The 22013-nt window shown below is 54.9% G+C and overlaps 2 protein-coding genes across 3 annotated transcripts; one reads left to right on the forward strand and one right to left on the reverse strand.

Annotated features, from left to right (window-relative positions):
* Positions 1-2508: 2508 nt before the first annotated feature.
* Cmpk (cytidine/uridine monophosphate kinase Dak1) lies at positions 2509-13192 on the reverse strand. 2 transcript variants are annotated; one of them, XM_037236103.1, is made up of 6 exons: positions 12992-13192; positions 6441-6584; positions 6007-6153; positions 5577-5714; positions 4749-4925; positions 2509-4258 (listed from the first exon to the last, which is right to left on the reverse strand). In XM_037236103.1, exons 2-6 carry the CDS (start codon positions 6576-6578, stop codon positions 4220-4222), a joined length of 639 nt encoding a protein of 212 aa, XP_037091998.1. In that variant the 5' UTR covers positions 6579-6584; positions 12992-13192; the 3' UTR covers positions 2509-4219. The 2 variants fall into 2 exon arrangements, with proteins under 2 accessions (XP_037091998.1, XP_037091999.1); XM_037236104.1 differs by lacking the exon at positions 12992-13192 and adding an exon at positions 6969-6992.
* A 2279-nt stretch (positions 13193-15471) lies between these two features.
* Positions 15472-20900, forward strand: LOC119112577 (required for meiotic nuclear division protein 1 homolog). The gene is made up of 6 exons (XM_037236792.1): positions 15472-15633; positions 17071-17176; positions 17652-17871; positions 18346-18508; positions 18823-19020; positions 19656-20900. Exons 1-6 carry the CDS (start codon positions 15571-15573, stop codon positions 19812-19814), a joined length of 909 nt encoding a protein of 302 aa, XP_037092687.1. The 5' UTR covers positions 15472-15570; the 3' UTR covers positions 19815-20900.
* Positions 20901-22013: the final 1113 nt, after the last annotated feature.

The raw sequence follows: 22013 nt of genomic DNA on the forward strand, positions 1-22013 counted from the left end.
AGCGCGACCAGACGCTGCACGGCGAGGGAAAGCACAGCTTCAGCTCAGACTTCTGACGCATCAGCGCATCATCTGTCCCATTTGTGGTGCCCGTTCACCGCTCGGGGAGCGAACCACGAGGAACCCTCGGACCCCAGAAGAGACGGACGACCAGGCCGATGACGTCAGCCGCCGCAGCTCAGGGCTTCCCCGGTGCGCGGCCCTCCCTGGCGGACCGTCGGCGACCGCGAGTGGCATGTGAGTGACAAGTGAGCCGCCAGGTTCCGGGTCACACCCCGACTGGTCATCAGGAGGGCAACGGGCGGCCGGAGCACCTCACCAAACTCGCCGCCCGTCAATGAAGTTGGCCTTGGTTCGTTGACGTGTTCAGGGACGGTGCATGACTATCAGCTAGTTGTTTTTAAAGTTGGCAAAGCGGAGGGCGATGTCAATCGCGGCGCGAGGACGACGGACCTCGCCGCGTGACGACATACGAGACGTGTGATAGGAGGTGTCTTCCGCCGGGTTGGTTCTGAGTGGAGCCAGCCCTGTGATCTCAGCAGCGAGACATGCCGGAGAGTGGTGCGATTGTCTGCTCTGTTCAGTCGGGAGGAGCCGGGCCAGGTGTTTTCTCAGCTACTACTGACCTGACGGGGCCAGTGCCATTCAGCGGGGAGGGGTGTAGGGGAGGGGGCACATTGCGATCGCCGATGTCGACACGCGCAGTTGCAATGAAGTGGCGCACGGTTGGCGCCTCACTCGTGGTGATGCATGCCTTCTGACCGTTTGTTTTGAGATGAGCTGCGGTGATTTCCGAGCATGTGTATATCGAATAGCTGGCGCAGTGGTTAGAAGCCAGCAACAATATCACAGTATATAATATGGCGTACAAGTCAGAGCATGCAACTGCGATGTGTCAAACGCATCGCCTTTAAAGCTATAGTCAGTAAGTCATCCGTATTCAAAGCGTGTAAGAACCGTTCGCTCATGCATTCAGAGGTGTCCTCTTAATTCGAGTGTTCGACGCACATCACTATTACCAGGACACCATGCCGTACTTCTATTTATGTATGCAAATGTGATCAATGTCCTGTTCGCATAACTTATTCGGATTAAATGCACGTGTCTTTCTGGCGAGGATCTAGTATTGCCGTCACTGGGCGGTCACACACGAAAGGCCGCTGCAGCCTCTTGACGGAGTCCATTGGTTTAACCCTTCCGCCTCAGGTATGCGTACACTCCAATCCCACGCTTCAACTGTGTATTGGTTCTGAACACGGGCACATTGTCAGCTAACTCGTGCAGTGACCCCCGACAGCATACGCCAGCGACCGGCACATTGTCAGCTAACTCGTGCAGTGACCCCCGGCAGCACGCGCCAGCGACCGGCACATTGTCAGCTAACTCGTGCAGTGACCCCCGGCAGCACGCGCCAGCGACCGGCACATTGTCAGCTAACTCGTGCAGTGACCCCCGGCAGCACACGCCAGCGACAACCAACTAAGCGAACACAGAGAGGAAGAGTCACCGGGGAAGCAATCTTCGAAACGTAGAATACTGAGGACCGTGTGCGAATCACCTAAAAGAGGCCTCACAAACACAAACACATGAATAGGTGGCTTCCCAAGCGGGATCCAGCGAACCGAGGACGATGCAGTTTCTAAACATTCACGTGTCTATGACAGCGTCGAGCCTTGATCGCGACGTCACATTGGGAGGCCTTCGTATCACCTTTCGCCTTTCCACAACATTGGTTCAGGTGTGACTGGCGCAAACAATGTAAATGACATCGAGACCAGCACCTCGTGACATCCTCTGCACCGTGTTTGAGGCGCCTAACCGTCAACCATGAACATTCCGAGACCAACCACCACCACCGCCAACCCATCACCACTCCCAGAGGCCGCCACCGATGGGAACCCGAGGACGAGGACGCCGACACGCCAGGACCCCTGACGTCCACCTGACGTCCACCACCGCCCGACGATCTGTCACGGTTCTGCAGACCACACCTCACCCGGCGTCACGCGCGACGCACGACTGACACTAGTCACCCATCACGGGTCCTGCAGAACATCACACCTCGCCCAGCGTCACGCGCGACGCGCGACGCACGACTGACACCGGTCACCCATCACGGGACGTCACGAGGAATCTGCCAAAACAGCTGAATCGCCAATATCCAATCTCAGTGGTCTCTACCGGGTGCTCGATGCATACAGAACGCAGCGCATGGTTTTGAAATAGTTCTGAGCGCGCATGCGCAGTGTTACCTCAGGTCCCGTCGCGATATCTCGGGGGCTCGGCATTTCATTAAAAAAATGTTACAGATACCCGTGCTTTCTGAGCCGAAAATTCACCGATCCACGTAGTTTTTGCGATTCTACAATGATTGTGGCCATTACACGCACTTTTGTAGGACAGTTTGCACACGCCTTTGTAGAGGACAGTTCGGAAACCTCCGAACGACCGCCCTGCCGATGCCACCACCACCAGGTGAGCAGGTGAGGTGAGCAGGTGAGCAGGTGAGCAGGTGAGCTCCGCTGACCGATCATCTCTGACACCAAAACATCGGCCTCTCTCTGGGCTGGCCCGGTCACCTCCTGGTGGAATGCCACTGGAACACCCCTTGCTGAACGGTGCGCCGCAGGTGTTAGGTCCCTCGGTGGACGAACTGAAGCCGCTGAGCCGTCGAGATCCGGTCTGTCGATCGGCCGGCTCAAAACAGACCTACTTTCGCTCTAGCCGTGACCACATACCGTTACATTTCACAAAACAAAAACGCGGCGTTTAGCGCAATTACAACGGAAAATGGGCGGAGAGTCTTGCCACAACCGAGATGGTGTTCCCGCCTCCTAACATTGCAGACGTCTAAAACGCTCGCTGCCAAAGCAAGAGGCTCGACTGCCTCTGCCGACCCGACGATGTAGAATCTAGGTTGCCTAAAAGGTTACCGGCGGAGGGCACTTGTCTTTCTGGGGTGGATGAGAGAATGAGACTTTAAAATACAAATTGATGCGAAAATATTACGGCATTTTTATGACGTATTCATTCACTTGCTACGATTTCGACGATGTCAAAACTTTGCCCATGCTGCTTAATGCCTTAATTGATGTTAACTGCGTTAAGCTGAAGAGAATACCACGTCGTCACGTCGCCACACGTCACGTCGTCGTAATCGCCACCAAACTCATCTGAGGATCTGGCTCACTTTACAACCGATTAAGTAACGAGACCATCACAGACACAAACCCTGAACTCGTCAAATAATGGCGGCACGCAACCAACAAAACAGCAAAACATACTAGCAAACCATGCGGGACAGTTCCAAACCAGATCCTAGCGTCTACACATGTTACAAATGTTTTCTCCAACATTTTAGGCAAAATAAATGCTGCCGGTAACAGCGTCGATGACGGAACGTACCGCGTCTTCTGCAAAGAGGACTTCATGAACCCAATGCCAGATCTTCCCCTTCGTCGCGGAAATGAAGAATCCCCGGTTTGGGGGGGACGGGGGGGGGGGGGGGGGCGATAGCGGAGTCGCTTCCATTCTGCTCAGAGTAGCATTGGCCACACTGGAGTGACGGTCCAGGTCTTTTCGTGTGAGCTTTTAGGACAGACCGGACCCCTCCAATGCCTCGAGTTGTCTCTCGGTCACTTCAGAGTGGCTATCGAACACAACTCTGGTCCAAAGGTCGACCTCAGGTGGCAACAGTCTGAACAGGGGAAACCTTGGTCAGTAACAGCGCAGAGATCTCTGGAAATATTTGCCGGAAACACGCTTTCACAAGATAAATCGGCTGGCTGCAGGCATTAAATACTACCAAACAAGGGCTCAATCACGGCCCGAAATGTTATAAACAAAGCTGACATGTGGAAATACGCTACCATTCTTTAGGTATCTACCAAGCCGATGCGGTGAAATAAGTTCTCCTGGGGTCATAACGGGTCAAGGTACTACACACTCTTACCTAACCGAGCGTGCAGGCGCACACACGCCAGGGAAAACGGCGTGGAGATGGAAAGAGATGCCAAGCAGAATTCTAACTACCGTCAAGCGCCAGAAGAGGCCGTCCACGACGGCCTGCACTTGACGGCAGAGGCACAGTGTTTTCTTAGCGGACCGTCGCGGAGCGTGGCGAGCCGGGGTCGGCGACAAGACCGCGGCGTCTGCCGAGCTCTCACGACCCGGCGCCGCCGCCGCCGCCGCCGGGGCCGGCCGCGCGTGCCGACGGCCGTCATAGCGAGTTGAACAGCTTGGACACCTCGGCGAAGATCTGAGGACGGGGGCGTCTGATTTAGTGAGCATAATAGCGCCTGACACTGAGGACACCTGCAGCCAGGTGGAGCGGGGAGTGTCGGGTCATTGGAGCCGCAATCTATCCGGTCCAGCGCACTGGAAGACCCCTCGGCTAGAGGATAGAACAGCGAGCTGAGTGAGCTGAGTGAAATTTGCACTGTCCAGTCAAGAACGAGAGCGACGAGAAGAGGCGAGCACCGAGAGCAGGGCGGAGAGAGCGCCGCGTCACGATCTGACCGAGCATGGTCTCTTCAAGAATGGCATGACTGACAAAAAACCTATCTGGTTTTTACTCACCATACTTAAGAATGCAAGAAAATGCGAGCCACAGACACACCTTAAACATGTGACTATGCCATGCGACATTTGCTCACAGATCCGAGCGCGGTCTGCGAATGTCACGATGAGAGAGCGAGATGAGTCGCTTCCTGGGCCGACGCCCGGGCCAGCTGATCACGCGGGCTCACCTTGTCCGCCGGCGGCGAGGCATCGAACTTCCTGACCAGGTTTTTCTTGTCGTAGTACTCGATGATGGGCATGGTGCAGCTCATGTAGGTATCGAGTCGCTTGACCAGCGACTTCTCGTTGTCGTCGGCCCGGCCGCTGCCGGCGGCGCCTCGGGACAGACACCGCTGGACGCACACCTGGCGGACGGCGCGGGTGACGCGGTCAGCCATCAGATCGGCGCTCACTCGTGTGCGGCGCGGCAACGCCGAGACCCAGCCCAGTGCACACCTGGTCCGTCGGTCAGTGGTCACGGCAGCGTTCGCAGGTACCTACGGTGGACAACTGGGGAATCAATCTCACGTCCTTTATTTGCTATTCTGAAATTAAGTTTGAGCTCTCCTGACAAAAGAAGCGAAGGGGGGGGGGGGGGGGGGCGTTTCCAGGGGATGTTGCCGCCGAAGACGCGCTAGTCAGGATTCTCCAGGCGTCGCCTGTCCACGGACAACAGGTCTCGGGGCGTGGAACCCCGAGCTGGAGATCCATTGCCATCTGCTCCGACACGGGCCAGGCTATCGCGCCACTATCACACCTCAAACGCCCCTGTAAAACAGGCACCGCACAGCTTACGCCAGAGTACGGGCCCGCGCACCGGTGTGGGCACCAGGCGCGCCGCGGCAGGCGCTCACGCGAGCGAGTATCCGCCGGAGCGCACCAGGGGCGGGGCCCCTCTGGTCAGACGAAGGCCAGCCGGCTAGAAAGGCAAGTGTGTTGAGAGAGCTTGAGATCCAACATCAACGACGTGTGAGGAGGTGGCAACTAAGAGCAAGCCGATTGAAATAGGCACACACCTCTCGGGGACAGTCGAAGAACAGCACGCAGAGGATGTTGGTTTTGTCGCCCATCTCCTTTTCCCAGCCGTCCAGATTGTCTTGGTTCCGAGGAAAGCCATCGATGAGAAACTTGTTCGACCTGCTCTGTTGCATCGCCTGTGAATGAGACAAATCCGAACTAGGGTAAGGTGAAAAACGGGTGGTAGTCAATCAATCATCTGAGGTTTTTACCACAACCTGGACACCAGCCAAAATATCCGGCAAGTATTTATCATTTTTCCCAGGCATTAGCCAGCACAGAGCTGAAGTGCACGACGTGCAACGTCGGCCAAATGCATTGCGATGAAAACAGGGGTGTAAAACACAACACCACCCAGGCTTGCGTCTGCCTGAGTAGACAGCAGCACTGGCCTGCGACCAGGCGGACCGGGTCGGCTGCCGGACCCACCTGCTCCAGCAGCTTGCAGGTGATGGCGACCGGCACGATGTTGCCGTCCTTGATGTACTCGTCGATGATCGCGCCGTACTTGCTGTTCTCGCGCTGGTGTTCGGCCCGCAGCAGATCCCCGGCCGACAGGTGCACAAAGTCGTACTCCTCCGGCCGGCACAGAGGCACAGGTCACGCACGCGCCAGCGAGCGTTGGCACGCGTCGCAGCGCTCCGAGACGGACGGGTTGCTGAGTGCACGGCGTGACGCAAGACGGGCTCGCAAATGCCAAGCGCGTGCCAGCGCCAAGAACTGACCGAATAACACACTGCACATGCCGTTTATACAGCACCCAGGAGCTGGGCATGTCATAGAAGATTGTGGTAAAGTCACTCCACCATATACACTTGAGCAGCGCCCCAAGACTGCCTGGCCGGTTCCGTGCACGTCCTTACCGCGACGATGCGGGCGCACTGGGTACCCTTGCCGGCGCCGGGCCCGCCCAGCACGAACACGACGTTGAACTTGTTGGACGACATGGCGGACGTGACCAGGCTCTTGAATCCGTTCAGCAGGACGGTCGCCAACAGCATGGGACTCTGCGGAGGAGCAAACGCGCCGGGGTCAGGCCAAGCCGCCGCGCGCCGGGTCATTATAAATACGCCGACCCACCGCACGCAGGCGGCGGGCCGACCCAGCAGCCACCTCTAGACAGCAGGCAGGTCGAACGACACTGCCGCCGGCGGTGACGGCAGACCAACCCGGTCTCCGTCATCAGAAGACCCAGCGCCGGACCCTCACGAGTTCGGCACGGGCCACCTGCTGCGCGGCCGAACCGCACAAAAGCCCACCGCCCGGCGGATGCCCAGCCGAGCCGACGAGCAACGGGACAGCAAACACGGACGCCAGGAGGCGATCGCACAATGCGGGCTGGGCACGCGCAGGACGCGTGCCGACGGGCCGTGTTTATGCGCAGCCCTCACGGGTCGCTGTTTACACGGCCGCGTGCACGGCTGGACTGGTGACGGCGGCCGGCCGCCACTCGCGATCGCAGTGTTATCAGTTGGACTTGGGCCGCGATCGTTCGTCATTGGTCACGCCACCGCCCGGCGGGGGCAGTGGCGACACCGGCTCCGGATATAGGCACTGGGGACAAGGACACCGGGCGAGGGCGCAGCCGGCCGGGGCCATATCCACAGCAGCACACGCCGCTTCTGACCGGGATGATTTATTCGAGACGTGTGCATGACGATGGACGAAGCGATTTGGTCATGAGAACATCAAAACAAGCGATTCACGGTCCTGTTCTTCTTGACGTAAGGGTCGCCAGCTAGATATCACGGGACATCATAACCAAATGATCCACTTCGACAGCTAGCTGAAAACGAGTGAAGAGACACCGCCAGCATAGACACAAAATCGGGCACTGCATACGATTCCTGTACGCATGAGCACCGGAATCGTGAGGAACAAGGGGAAAACAGGCCAGGACAAGTCAAACTATACGCCTAAAACCAAACTACACTACCGACTGAACATAAACACAGCCGACCACCACGTCGTGCAGTGTAACGCCAACGATATCATGCAGCTCCACGATCCGACTCTTAACCCAGGCGCAGCAGAGCACGCGAACATTGTTTGCCAGTATCGACAGATGGGGGCAGTGAATCGGTCACACCCCAATCACAGCGGAGCCCATGTGCGCCCCTCTCCACCGTCAGGCACCCAAAACACTAATCCATAGTGCTCCAAACCGCGCCAACACTGATCTAAAACGCTTCGACGGGCAGAATGGACACGGTCACGGGACCCATCTGGCACAGAATAGGAACAAGCGCCGTAATTCTTTGCACTATGGCTTCGCCTTGTTCACTCAAAGATTTGGTTTCATTTTCTTGTGTTTGCTTTCAATCTCTTCATCAGGAGTTACGTACTTAAAATACGAACACAGCATTTTTTTACACTACATTACCATCAACCTCCGACGCAGGCCGCGATAAAACTCCCACTCACGCTTGTTCCCATCCCCTCCACTACCCCCGCCACGGCGGCCGAGTCAGTCATTGTCCGAGCCGATCAGCCGGTAGTACTCGTCGTTATCCACCTCGATGCGCAGCGGCGGCCGACCTCGCTTGGCGCCGGCGCGCCGGCTGTTGAGGCGGGCGCGCAGGTCGGCGCTGCTGTTGCGATCGGTGCGCCGGTCGAGCAGCGCCTCGTCCGGCTCCGACTCGCCGCCGCTCAGCTCGTCCCCGCTGAAGTCGCGCGTGATCTTGATGTTCACGGGCTTGTCGGCGGCGGCCTCGGCCGGGTCCAGCGTCAGCTCGTCCTCTTCGTCCGCGCCCTTGACGTCCTCGTCCGAGACGTCGTAGTCGAGCCGCAGCGGCGACGGCGGACGGCGCGCGCGCGCGTCGGCGGCACTCCGCTCGGCGGTCGTCAGCTGGGCGTTGGTGCGCCAGCGGTCGGCGCCACCCAGCCGCGCGCGCAGGTCGCGGCCGGCCGGCCGCACCGACGCCGGCCGCCGCCGCTCGTCGTCGGCGTGCATGCGCATGCGCGGTTGCTTGAGCCGCACGCGCCACTGCTGGTCGTCGCTGTCGGCGCTCGAGCTGCTGCTGCTGCGCTCGCGCTTGCGCGGCAGCGGCGCCGGCGGCCGCTCGGCGCGCTCGGCCAGGCGGCGGCGCAGGTCGGCCGGCTTGCCGCCGTCGCGCAGCAGGTTCAGCTCCGGGTCGTGGTCGAAGTCGCGACCCGGCCGGCTCACGGCCTCGGCCGTCGCCCAGGTGGCCGCAATGCCGCCCCAAGGGTTGGCCTTGCGTAGCTGCGGCGCCGGTGTCGGCTCGTCCAGCGGGTCGCCGCGCAGCTCGCGCCGCCGCCGCTCCGTCAGGATGCCGGAGACGCCGCGGTGGCCCGGGTCGCCGTACAGCTTGTAGTACTGGCTGCGCTGCTCCGCGCCCGGCAGCTTCTTGTCGCCGCGTGTAGCGAAACGCACAAACAGGTTCTGCGCCAGCCGGTGCGGTACGCCCAGCCGCCAGCGGCCGGGCGGCAGGGGCACGCCAATGTCGGCCGGCTCCACGGCCTCCTCCTCGCCGGCCTCTTTCATGTGCGAGTCCTCGGCGCCCTCCGCCGCGCTCGAATCCATGTGGTCCAGCCCGACCAGCAGCGCGTCCGGGTCGGGCGGCGGTGACGACGGCCGCGCGGCGGCGACCGCGATTGGCGAGCTCAGCTGCTGCAGCGCCAGCAGCGGGCCCTGCTCGTCCATCCACACCACGTTGCAAGAGTCGTCGCCGACCCACTCCACGTGTGCCGGTCGATAGCGCGCGAAGTAGCCCATCACGTCACCGGTGGCCATGGTCTCGGTGCCGCGCACGTGCAGCGCCTCGGAGCGCCACTGTGCCGGTCCCTCGCCCGGTTCAGCAAGGCCCAGGCTACGGTAGATGGCACGTCGCTGAGCGGCCGCCGCCGCGTCCTCGGCCGGCGCCGGCACCGGCGCCGCCGTCGCGCCGAACCGCTGCTCCCGGCGGCGGCGCGTCTCCTCGGAGGGCGGCGTCAGCGGGCGGCCGGCGGCCGGCGGCGGCGGCGCCGCCTCTGGCTCCGAGTCCTCCAGCTCGCCGTCCTCCATCGAGGCGGACGACTCTCCGGCGGCCAGCTCGTCCTCATTGTAGTCAAGCTCAGGGTCGGCGTCCAGCGCCAGGTCGTCCATCGCGCCGGCCGACCAGCGCGTTCTCCTCTTGCTCTGCAAAAACCGGAACACAGCTCAGCGGGCGCTCCGTCTTCAGCGGTGGCGAGACACGGACAAGTTCTCCCTTCAGCGGAGTCCTCCCATTCAAGCCCTCTTCGGAGGCCCGTCTGGGTGGGCAAACTTAACACGGATACATCCTCCCTTCAGCAGAGTCCTCCCATTCAGGCCCTCTTCGGATATCTGGCTGGGTGGGCAAGCCAAACACAGACATGTCCTCCCATTCTGCAGAGTCCTCCCATTCGAGCCCTCTTCACACATCTGGCTGGGTGGGCTGGAGAAAGACAGGCACGGCCTCCCCTTCAAGTCGTCTTCTGGTACCCAACTGGATGGGCATGCAGAGCAACTGACCTGCACCAACAAAAACTTCTTTGCAGTCCATGCTGTCATCATGACAACATGAATAGGATGTAGACCCATCTCTCATGTTGGCACATTTAATTCATTCATCATGCCCTGGAGTGGGGACATGAGTATTGCCATATTCCCTAGTAGCACAACACATTTACAACATCTGGAAAATATTTGCATTAACTGCTGATACTTTCCACATGTTGTATGTGCTCAGAATGCTGGCATTACAGCTTCTTGTACTCCTTAATCATACTCCTTTTTTACTTTTGTACTCCTTAATCATATCTAATCATACAAGTGGTGTAACCAGGATTGCGCGCATGAAGGGCCAGACCAGGTAGACAAGGGGCATATATCAAATCAAATCAGGCATAGGATGTCCTTTCAGACATAGCAGCCCTACTTCATTGGTACAGGAATCCTGTTTTTTTATCTTGGGACCTCTTACAGGTCAAGAGCCCATTTTGATGCCTCAATGACTATTTGGAAAAGCTTTTGCAAGATATACAGAAGTCTTAAACTGTCAATAATTACTGGCAACTTCAGATTCATAGTCCCACGCCCGCCCCTGCCACCGCCTTCAGGAGGGGGGGGGGGGGGAAGATGGCCAAAAAGCCTTCCCTTGGCTAAATCATGGCGCACCATACCTCTCCTCAACAAATCAGTGTCATATGTATTCATTATATCATATATCATAGCAGATAGAACACAGCTTTCTCAGCACCCTTGTTATATGGGACAATGAGTGTAAGTTGTCCAATAATGTACATCAGTAAAACTATTGAACTCTGAACTCATTAAAGGCAATTTTCAAAAATTCATTGCACATGTCAACTCTTTATTTATGACTGGAAAATGGGATATCATTTTACAGGCAGCTATATTTGGTACAAAATGACCACAGCAGTTAACCCACCAAAACCCCCAATAATCAACCAAAGGCTGGCCAAATTACTGATTACACAATTTCATGTCATTTTAGGCTTCATTACACATTTTCAAACAAAGTGCAAACTACTAGGACATGCAAGAAAGCTAGTGATATCAAGAGGATGTGACCTAAAAGTCAGAAGGTACATGATGCCCTTGCATTCATTTTCAGTGATTCTTAGACTTTTTTCTAGGGTATAAACAAGGGTCCCCCTGCATTCCTGCATGACAAAGTCTTGCAGTTAACACCCTGTTGCCCCTTATACCAGGGATAATACCAGCTTATATTCCAACAATGTGACATGAATCTCACTTAGCATGTCTAAGCCAATAAGTGTTCCATGACTTATAAATACAGACATGGAATCTAGTAAACATGATTAGCTGATGACAATAAACATGAAATATAAAATGTCATGCAATATGTACCCATAAACTTCATGACATGCACTCATGCTTCCTTGCCTAATATGTTTAGAAATATTATTAATTCCCTACCTTAGTGCTGGACTATAAGAATACATGTTACATCAAACGTACCTAAAGCAGCAGCAAGATGGGCACACATCATGTGTGTGATTCCATGCCAAATCTACCCATAATTTGAGGCCATTTGATTACTGGAATGGAAGCCTGACAGGACCAGGACCAAGCCATGTGGCCTTTTATCATTCCATATCATCATAATGTAAGGTAGGGTAAAATCCTGACCACCATTTCAATGCACACAAGCTGCAGATAAATCTGAAAGGTCAAGTTTGCTACATCATCGCCACCACTTTCAGTGTGCAGATAGGTATTTTTTCAAGGAATTATGGCATTGCCCAGGTATACTTGAAAAAAACTGAACACTCTTCACTGGCAAAACTCTGAAAACTAAGCCTTATTAGACATGTCCAGAATTGTAAGCATGCATGTTCCAGGTTTAGCACATTGCTGTCATGTGAACACACAGTTCAATTGATGAATATATTGCAAACTGACCTTGACACAGAAAGTCAGTCAGCACCCAAACACAAGTGCTGGCCACTGTTGAAGTGATAACATGGCCTATGGTTCTTAACATATCTTCTCTTTTGCTTATCACCCGCATCACATGCCTCGGTCAGGGTGTACTTTCCTACCTCACATTAGAAAAAATCATTGTACACCATTTGTCGTGTTTAAGGCAAGACATATTGTAAATAATCACAGAACAGGTAGATTCATATTTTTGGGGATTGGGTGGGGAATGTTAAGTAAAATGAGAACATGGCGGCTAAATAAAAGCTCACTATACAGCACCTATATATGGCATGGAACATGGATGCCAATGGGATGCTGGGTTGAAAGGGATATAGGGTGGGGAGGTTAAGTTAACCTAACCTAACCTAACCTAACCTAACCTAACCTAACCTAACCTAACCTAACCTAACCTAACCTAACCTAACCTAACCTAACCTAACCTAACCTAACCTAACTAAGCTAACCCAGCCTAACCTAACCTCCCCACCCTATATCCCCTTCAACCCAGCATCCCATTGGCATCCATGTTCCATGCCATATATAGGTGCCATATAATGAGCTTTTATTTAGCTGCCATGTTCTCATTTTGCTTTACATTCCCCACCCAATCCCCCTGCAACCCATCATCCAGTTGGCGTCAGAGATCAAATTTCATGGATTCTTGTTACCTTGGCCCAGTACATTTTTATGGTTCTTGATGCTGCTTGATGCGCAGTAATGTTGTGACCGCGCGCAGTAATGGCGCCGGTGTCGCGGGTGCTGTGTATGTGCGGCGCTCGGGAGCTCGCCGTCGTAATTATAAAAAAATTGAAGGTAAGAGCATGAATCTACCTGTTTTGTGATTATTAACGATATGTCCTGCCTTAAACACGACGAATGATGTGCAATGATTTTTTTGTAACGTTAGGTAGGAAAGTACACCCTGACCGGTAAGACACTGATTTCTCATCTGAAGACTCCAAAGATAGAGAAAAGAATACACACCTTTTGTTCTCCGGCCTGCGGGACCAAGTATCTTGAGTAAGTGCGATCTGTTTAACAACACTGTTATTGTCACTGTTTTACACTTATCGTTTTTTTCGTATAATTTCGATTAGAGGGAGGTAACTCCACCGCCCCTCGGAATAAATCCCAGCCTCCAACAACTCCTACACCACGGACAACCGGCTGTCGCGTGACGTAAACCGTCGGAATCGTCGGAATCGTGTTTTGTGGTGCGCCGTTTTCGTTCCTCGAATTCGTCGACAGCTTACATTGCAAATTAAAAGACTGCCTGAATTTGGGAGACCAGTGTCCTTCGCAATGTTTTTGTATCGGTAAGTAAGTTGCCAAAGTTCATTGTGTTCAGACGGCAAACCATTTGATTATTCGTGAACGTATAACTCCTAAGCCATTCGGTGTAAGAGTATAATTTTTCAGGAGTGCGTTAGCTTTTCTTGTGGAGCTTTCTGATTCATTTTTTACCATCTTATAGTACTTGTGCAAAATTTGTACCACAGTTCCTCGTGGACGTATAGCTAGGTCATGCAACATTGCAGTTCTAGTCACTGTAGATAAGATTTTCCTATGATATTAAACGACGACACAAAGTTGCAACAAAATCAGTCTACCTTTTAGTTTCTTTGAGCTGCATGGTTGGAAAAAGGCAACACGTCACCAAATCATAAAGTTTACAGGGTGCGAAATATGTTTCGAGTTGCTACGTATACTGTTGGAGTTACCCTGCTATGGTGAAGATTAAAACGTGATTGGAAAATGACGCTCCCTACGTCACGATGCTTCGTACCTTCTTTTGTCTTATTTTTGCAACAAATAACAACGACGTATTTTGTGATCTTGCGTCATACATTTTTCACTCCTATCCTAAGAGCGCCTTCCTTCCGAAAGGAACTGTGTTTAGAACTTCCGGAACGTTGATCGCTGCCAAGGTCATAACAAGGATCGGAAATAAAACGTAGGTGTCTGCGAGGTATCACGTTCTGGCGCTCAACCCGATTGAGAATTAAGCTCAAGACGCTGTGTGGGGCTGAGGGAGAGTGAGTTTCATGGCAATCACAATCGCAGACAGACACAACAAGATTGGTTCCAGATGTGGATGCCATCTCACCACATGGTGTCCATGTAGTCCATCCGTTGATTTGGGTATCATCTTGGTCTCCCATTTGATTGTCATTGGGATGAAGTGTGTTGAACATTAGGTGTGTTTCTTTGCGGCTGTTATGCCAATTTATCCACATACAGTCATGCCTCTTTGTAAGTGGGCATCATATTTTTTTTCATCTGTTGGGAGTGGTGTGAATGTCATGAGGTTGTTCAGTCCACCAGGATTTCAACAGGACCCTCCTCATGATATTGTTAAATGCAAAACCTGCTTCAATGGAAATTATTCTGGGAGGAAGCCCACATGATCATTGTCAGCTCTGACTGCAAATATCACCATAAGTTAAAGCGTAGTTGTGATGCTTATGTCTGTGTTAGGGGGGGGGGGGATGTGGCTGAATTCTGAAATCATTTCAAATTAGGCCAGTTCCAGAGGCAGGTCTAGCATATACACATTCTGAATTTGTCACAAGAACATTCAGAAGCATTTACTGTGTCAAGAAACAATTGTTTATTATTGTGTCAAAAAACAGTTGTTTATTATTGTGTCAAAAAACAGTTGTTTATTATTGTGTCTTGCTATTGGTGCACATATAAGCTGTCTAGGTTATGGCATATTGTGTCATGTAAATCTACATTTTATCAGTTAAGAGTTGATTTGGTTGACTAGCCCTGACTCCAACTATTAAAAGGTTGAGGGAAAAAACATAAATAAATAGACATAATAATACACTTTCCTTAACATAAATCTAATGGACTACTGGCTGGGATAACTTGCTACACAAGGCATATTTTCTGCATTTTCTGGAAAGAATAACATACATAGACACGCTTATAGCTCATCATGCTGTTACTGCAATTAAATGTTGCTTTCTATATCTGCTGGTTAGTTAATCACTAAAATTTGGATTTGGACATATAGAACATAGTTAGTTGATTTACAAACTTTGGATTTGGACATATATAACCAGAAAGCAGTGTGGGAACAATGGAGAACTTGTATTGTTACCTTGCCTGTTGTAATAGGAGCTTGACACACAATTTGGCAGAAATGTGACTAGGCTAATGTTTGTTGTTTGAGCCAGTGTTTGATGTGAATATCAGTTTCAGCTACTCCAAAAAATCACTCAGAACACGACACAGCATCAGCAGTGTGTCTGCCCATCTCCTTGCAGCCTGTAACTGGCCTGATGTCCGCTCGCCGACTGCTGTGCGCGGCGGCGGGTCTGGTGCGGCTGCTGCCGGCGGCGCGGCCAGCGATGCCGCGGCTGATCTCGCGGCTCGCGCCGCCGCCGTCGCCCGTGCTGACGGCGCTGCAGCGGTACGGCCCGACGGCTCGGCTGGCCACGGCCGCCTCCGCCGCGTGCGCCGCGCAGCGCGGCCCCCAGCCGCCGCCGCCTCCGCTGCCCGACGCGAAGAAGCCCATCGAGCTCGACCTGTCGGCTGTGCATTCGAAGCGACGCATGCAGCGCAAGCGGTCGGTGGTGACGGACGAGGCGAGCGCGCAACAGCCGACTGAGGAGACGGTGAGCCCCTGGGACCACACCGAGCATGGCGGCGTGCCGGACGACTTTTGTCGGCCTGCGAGCCGGCCAGGCTGCGGCGACGGCTTCTGCTTGGCCGATGTGTGTGTGTGTGTTGATTATTGAGTTCATTTTGTTGCATTGTTTGTAGTGCACCATTGGCCTTCTCCTGTAGGACATAGAGTGCATAGTTGGGACACTGGTGTCTTGTTCTCTTGCAGCGCGCACAGACAAGAAATGGGAGAGAGACGCTTATGTCTCATGTGTTTTCATCAGAGCTTGACATACCTTCGTACCTACCGTCGTATCAAAAACTGTCCTCTTCTAAAACCAAGAAAAGATACAAAGTAAGCACTGCCTGGTTGTATTAGTCATCTGCAGAGCACAAGGCCTGGACACAAGCCCATAGTGTGTTCCTTCACCCAAGCCATGGTATTGATGTTTTAAGTCACTGGCATCTGTATTGTAGCAGCGCAGGCGCCAGAATTTGGCTGCCTTCTTTCCACACTGCCATTTGCAGGGACTCGTCTAAGGAACTTTGGTCGGGTATTGCCATGCAGCTACACTGTCCTCAGTGACCAGTTCTGCACAGTGTATCACATTAACTGGATGGGCAGAAGCCACGGCTCACGGGTTCGGCCCACATAGTAAAATGTTAGACGAGTCCCTGGCCGCTGGGAGCATGCCACACGTTTTTCTCATATCGCTTCTTGGTGTTGTAGTATACTTGGTGTAAAGTATGCTTTGTAGTCAACCATGTGTGCTGGCTTGCACTAAAAAAGGGGAATAGTAAACGCGTTTTGTGTGCGCTTTTGTGCTAGTAAATGCGTTTTTGATAAAGCACATGCTGGCAAAATGTGCTAGAGTCGCATTTGCTGTCAAGTCCAGCCCTGACAGGAGGCTGGTGGTGAATGTGGAGCCAACTTGTGGTCTTCATGTCATGCTTTGGTTGAAAGTATGAATCTTGCAGTGGCAGGTTATCAGAGCAAGAAAGTATGTGACGTGAGACATAGCGAAGTTGGTTTTGCAGGAGCCTTAGCATACACAACAGCTGCCAGCTTTGATTCCACTTCGCTTTCTTTTGCAAGTGGTGGAATTGTTTTTACCATTTTGCTAACTTGTTAGGGTAGAAAAGCCCTTTTTAAATTGACCTTTAATAACGTTTAGTTTCGACGTGTCCCAGTCGCGTTCCAAAAGCGGTATTGGTGCCGTAATCATGAATTTTCAAAGATCTGTCGGTTTCTCGCCCACGATTTGGATGCCCTTCTCATCGCAAAGCGTACAGTCTGGGAGCCGCGTAGTCAGGCTTGTCGGTGTCATCTGCGGCTGGGGCATTTTTTATATCTGCTTGCTGCGGGTTTGGAGCGCCGTTCTCGCAGACTTGGCGGCACCGGCTGTACCCGGACACTGCGCCGCCCGCTGACTCCAGCCGTACCGCAGGACATGGAAGTGGTGGCGTACAGCACGGCCGAGGAGTACTCGCTGGAGGGCCTGGTGCGCGGTCTGCAGGAGCAGAACCTCTACCACCCGTCGGCCATGTCCGAAGGTACCGTCAGCCACCACACCCGGGGACGAACCCTCCCGGCTACCGTCCGAACCTCCCGACGTTCCCGGGTCATCCTGGAAACAAAGCGTCCGTCGACGCGATGACATCGCGTTTACGTAAACGTCAAACGCTGATCGATAGCAGATTGTACAGGTCAGTCATGTCGCAAGTAGCGAAGTCCGCCCCCAAAATAGGCGCCTTCGGCCCGCCATCTGTACGCTGTCGTGCTGTGTAGGCGCGGACTGCGTACTTCGTCCGATTGGCGCCGACGCCCATTGGCAGAAAGCCAGCGCCATCGTTGATGAATGCATCACGGATTATACGTGACGTCCGTTCTGTGCTGGCGGCCAGCAGCTGACGCTGCTCGGCACTGCTCGCCCACCGCGCCCCGCCAGCGCGCCGGGAGCAGCTGTTGTAGGTGCGTTGGTGTTGCGGCCGGGGCCGCCGGTGACCGGCGTCCGCCCGCCGCCGCCAGACGTGCACGACGTGCTGCACGTGGCGGCGCGCTACACGCTGGGCGCCGAGCCGCGCGAGATCTACCTGTTCCGCGAGGGCACCGTCGTCTTCTGGAACGTTCCCGAGCTGGAGCGGCGCAGCGTGCTCGACTTCCTGCGCCAGTTTGAGGAGGGCAGCTACGACTCGGCCACGGTGGAGGAGGAGTCGGACAGCATGCCGTACTCCTACACGGAGGTGTTGTGAGTACCGCAGCCACGCGTCCGACTTTCGGTGTGGACTTGTTCAGCATGTGAAAATGTACTGTGTTGTAGAGCGCAAGCGTGGGTGGAGAATGCTGTGTGGTGGTCGTGGCAGCACCTGCGCCAGCTTTCATCAAAATAAGTAATTTTAAAATGTCTTGATTGAAGGACGTCCGTAAGGGCAGCTTGACGCCGCCAGCTTTCCTCACCGTCTAAATGAAAAGTCCAACCTTAAGCGTAAGTCATTCATTCATTCATTCATTCATTCGCTTATCCATCTATTCACTTACTTACGCACGCACTTATTTGTTTATGCATTCGTTCATTCACTTGGTGATTCGTTTGTTCGTTTGTTCAAATGTTTTCAGCTGCCGTCGGTCTGTTGCAGCTGTTTAGTATATTTACACGTGAATGGGTCGAAGTAGTCTGTTTTCTAGTCGTTTGACGCCATTGACCCTGTTCTGTGTGCGGCAGTAACAAAACGCGTCTGGTGAACGGCCGCATTCTGCTCAACATGGAGGGCTCCACTGACCTGGAGAAGTACGCCTTCTCCAACGCCATGGCGCTCTCGGTCAAGCTGGGCATCTGGGAGTCGGCGCTGGAGACGTACATCGACAGCATCAAGCACGTGACCGAGGTAGGTGAGACGTTGGCGCGCGCTCTGTCGGTGCTTCTCTGCAAGATTTAGGGGTGTTTGGATATAGGGAAAGGGGTTCTGCACGCAGAACAGATGATTCGTGAGCTTTGCCTACGCGTGTAGTAACTTTTTGGTCCAACTCCGAGTCTGGATGGCTCCTTAGCGAGCCGCCAGATGCGCACATGCGTTCACCCGTTGGGCCCGTTGACGTGAGCGGGTGACGGTTGACAGCGTTTGGTAGGCTAGTAATGGCCTGGACAGTTGAGTACCTTTCAGCCAAGACCACCGTCTGACTCCATTGCTCTCGTGCTTAGGAGCTGAGGAAGGGCGGCCGGATCATCATGAAGAAGGAGGAGGTGTTGAAGAAGAACGGCGAGCTGTTCGGTCTGCGCCATCTGATCAACCTCAGCTCCGACTGTCTGGACACGCCCGACTTTTACTGGGACAAGGACAACCTGGAGAGCCTCTATCAGAAGACGTGCAACCACCTGAACATCGCCAAGCGAACCAGGGTGAGAGGGCGCAGAACACGTGCATGGGTTTCCTCGAGCAATCACCGATTCCGCCGGCAGGGGTGGTGAAAATGCTGGTGACATATATGCAGCCAAGGGGTGCGGCACGGCGTCTGCCCGAGCTGTGCGCATCTTTATAAGTCACGCACCACATGATTCTGCACCAAGCTGCAGTGCAGAGCAGTACAGTGGAATGCGCCACAGTACAGCACCCTCCAAAAAAACTTTGTCTACGGCTCACGTGGGGCAAATGAGCGCGCTGACTCTAATGCCATGTCAATGACTGCACAGCTAGTACCGCACGGCCGCTGGTTTCGCTGTAGACTGGACACACGCAATATTCCAGTATACCCTGAGCGCTCGGATGCGCAGCTGCTTTGCCCTGTTCCGCGTTGTAAATGGAACGCGACCTCGTGCTCTGTGCTGACGGTCCGTCCGGTGCCGCTGGCGGTGATGATAGCGATGATGACGCGGACGATAGCGCTGATGATAATGATGATGATGATGACGATGTCAATTCTTCTTCTTCTTAGTTTTGTTGTTATTCTTATTCTTATCATGAAAACGATCATAGAGATCATGATTTGGACTTTAGGATGCGCCGACTGCACCGGTCATTTGGCGCCCATCCGCAGGTGATGAACGAGAAGCTGAACCACTGCGTGGAGCTGGCCGACCTGCTCACCTCCAACCTGCAAGACCAGCACCATGTCCGGCTGGAGTGGATGATCATCGCGCTCATTATGGTGGAGGTGGGCTTCGAAGTGGTGCACTTCCTCGAGCGGTATACCTAAGGGGGCCCACCCCGGACGGCGCCTGCGACGCCGGCGGCGGCCCGGATGGACTCGTCAAGGACGCCCGGACCTCACGACTATCGATGCCAAGCTGTGGACCTTCCGCCCAGTGTGCGGAAGAGGGAGGGGGCGGGGGCTGATGTGCTCGATGCGTGCGGTCTGATGATGGCTCAGTGTGCTGTGCTGTAGCGAAAAGCCGTCTCCGCATGGCTCCCTTTGAAGGGAGGCGCCGTGGTGGTTGCGATGTCACGCCCGCCCCTGCCATTTGATGAAGGGTGCTGTATCTATCCCACTTTTCATCGAAGCGTATGTGATTTCCGTCCTGGACATATCAAGCACAGCTTGTGTATTGCCAGTGCACCCGTCGGGCCGAATCGTTTGCGTGTCAACTGTGATAAATTCAAAGTCGGTTTTGTGAGACCCTGTTAGAGGAACGTTTTCATCTTTTCCGGATATTCGGGAGTCAGACATAAGCGCATCGTGCCAGCTGCCGCGGCTCAAAAAGACATCTCTGAGGAAGATGGGGAGATATATAGGTTCGGGGTGCCAGAACATGGTTGATGCGTGTGCCGTGCTGTCGTTTTCATGTTCACTGGAGATCTGTGACGTCATGTGACGTCACACCAGCTACCCACTGATGTGCGCACGTGTCCTGCGGACCGGCTGGCAGTCCCGGCAGCCTTCAAACTGTCAGTCGTGTGCCGCCAATCCGCCGCCGCCTACTGCAGCGACTGGCGATTGGTTGTGGCCTGACGTCACCCCGACGTCATCGGGGGCCGGGGGCGGGCCCCTGGCGCTGTGACGGGCTTGGTCAGAGCGGAGTCCGACCGCCCTGCGGGTCACGATTTAGGGCGTGTCTTGCCGTCGGGCGTGTACACCCGCGATGTGTGGACAAGCCACGCGCGTGGCGACATGGCGTGTTTGTGGTGATCGGGGTGCCTCGTTTTGTTGGGGTCTACAGTTTGAGTCAAGTGCTGATCTTTAGTCGACACGCCACCCCACGGCCTGTTTTTGTATGGGTGGCAGTGGGGGGGTGGCAATACGTTTTCTAGTGAAATATCGTCGAATAAATCCAGTATCGATGTACTGCGTGCGTGCCACTCTGATCCTGGAGTCGCTAGTGCTGATTGCGCAGCTCGGTGTTGGAAGAACGGAACAAACGAATGGACCATGTAAGAGTGGCCGGTTGCTGCAGCCCTCCACGCAACAGACTCGGCTCCGACCGCCGCCGCCAGCGCCAGCCGTGGCGCTGCTGCATCCGGCTCAACACCGGCGCCCGCTGCCGCGTCCGGTTCAGCACCGACGCCCGCTGCCGCGTCCGGTTCAGCACTGACGCCCGCTGCCGCGTCCGGCTCAGCACCGGCGCCCGCTGCCGCGTCCGATGCAGCGCCGGCGCCCGCTGCCCGTCCGGTTCAGCACCGACGTCCGCTGCCGCGTCCGGCTCAGACCGGCACCCGCTGCCGCGTTCGGCTCAGCACCGGCGCCGCTTCCCACGTCCGGTCCAGCACCGGCGCCCGCTGCCGAGCCGCACCGGCTCCCACCGCCGCGCAGCCGCCCGTCTCACGGTCTGGGATATATTGGATCACAGGACAGTACACGCACAGTCGGGCTGGCCGGCGGCCGCTGGTCGCCAGCACGCAGCGCTGGGCGCCGCGACGGCACTCCACTGCATGCGAGGTCAAAATGGCGCGCCCCGCCCGCGGGCCGCTGGCCGGCCACACACACCGCGGCGAAACCGGCGCGCGGCGGCAGTGCGCCGCGCACGCTACATGCTCTACGAAATCAGATACACAGCGGCCTACAAGTGGCCAGTAAGTAGATAAATGTTCAGATATCACACGTCAGGTAAATCAGCACCGCCGCTTATATATGCTTTTAATATATATCTATATGTAGGTAGGTAATGGGTAATCTCAGTGGGACGCCGCGAACTCAGGAAGCCGTGGCCGAGATTCTGCGTCGGCAGCGGCTCGAGCCGGGGGGCGGCACCAGCTGGCAGCTGGCAGCCAGCGCCACCCTGTCCGCCGCCGGGCCCCCCAACTTATTGCACGACAGGGTCAATGCGGGCCAGCGGCGTCTGGGTACCATGACACGGGCGGACAGCCGTAACAAGAATAGACAAGGCTTTGATTCGGCGTGCGGCAATAAACGCTTAAATCAATCTGACATAACTGGCACGATAAGCGAGCATGGGTCGGC

This window comes from Pollicipes pollicipes, unplaced genomic scaffold (assembly GCF_011947565.3).
Source record: "Pollicipes pollicipes isolate AB1234 unplaced genomic scaffold, Ppol_2.1 Scaffold_7261;HRSCAF=8764_pilon_pilon_pilon, whole genome shotgun sequence".
NCBI classification, from domain to species: domain Eukaryota; kingdom Metazoa; phylum Arthropoda; class Thecostraca; order Pollicipedomorpha; family Pollicipedidae; genus Pollicipes; species Pollicipes pollicipes.

Bases quoted from the DNA above. Each gene is read 5' to 3' on its own strand.
- Cmpk (XM_037236103.1), bottom strand. From the start codon at position 6,578: ATGCTGTTGGCGACCGTCCTGCTGAACGGATTCAAGAGCCTGGTCACG. The intron at 4,926-5,576 runs GTGTGTGCCTAT...GCCGTCCGCCAG, and splicing joins TCTTCGACTGTCCCCGAGAG to GTGTGCGTCCAGCGGTGTCT. The intron at 4,259-4,748 runs GTGAGCCCGCGT...CCCCGTCCTCAG, and splicing joins CCTCGCCGCCGGCGGACAAG to ATCTTCGCCGAGGTGTCCAA.
- LOC119112577 (XM_037236792.1), top strand. From the start codon at position 15,571: ATGCAGCGCAAGCGGTCGGTGGTGACGGACGAGGCGAGCGCGCAACAG. The intron at 17,177-17,651 runs GTACCGTCAGCC...CGCCGCCGCCAG, and splicing joins CCCGTCGGCCATGTCCGAAG to ACGTGCACGACGTGCTGCAC. The intron at 18,509-18,822 runs GTAGGTGAGACG...TCTCGTGCTTAG, and splicing joins GCATCAAGCACGTGACCGAG to GAGCTGAGGAAGGGCGGCCG.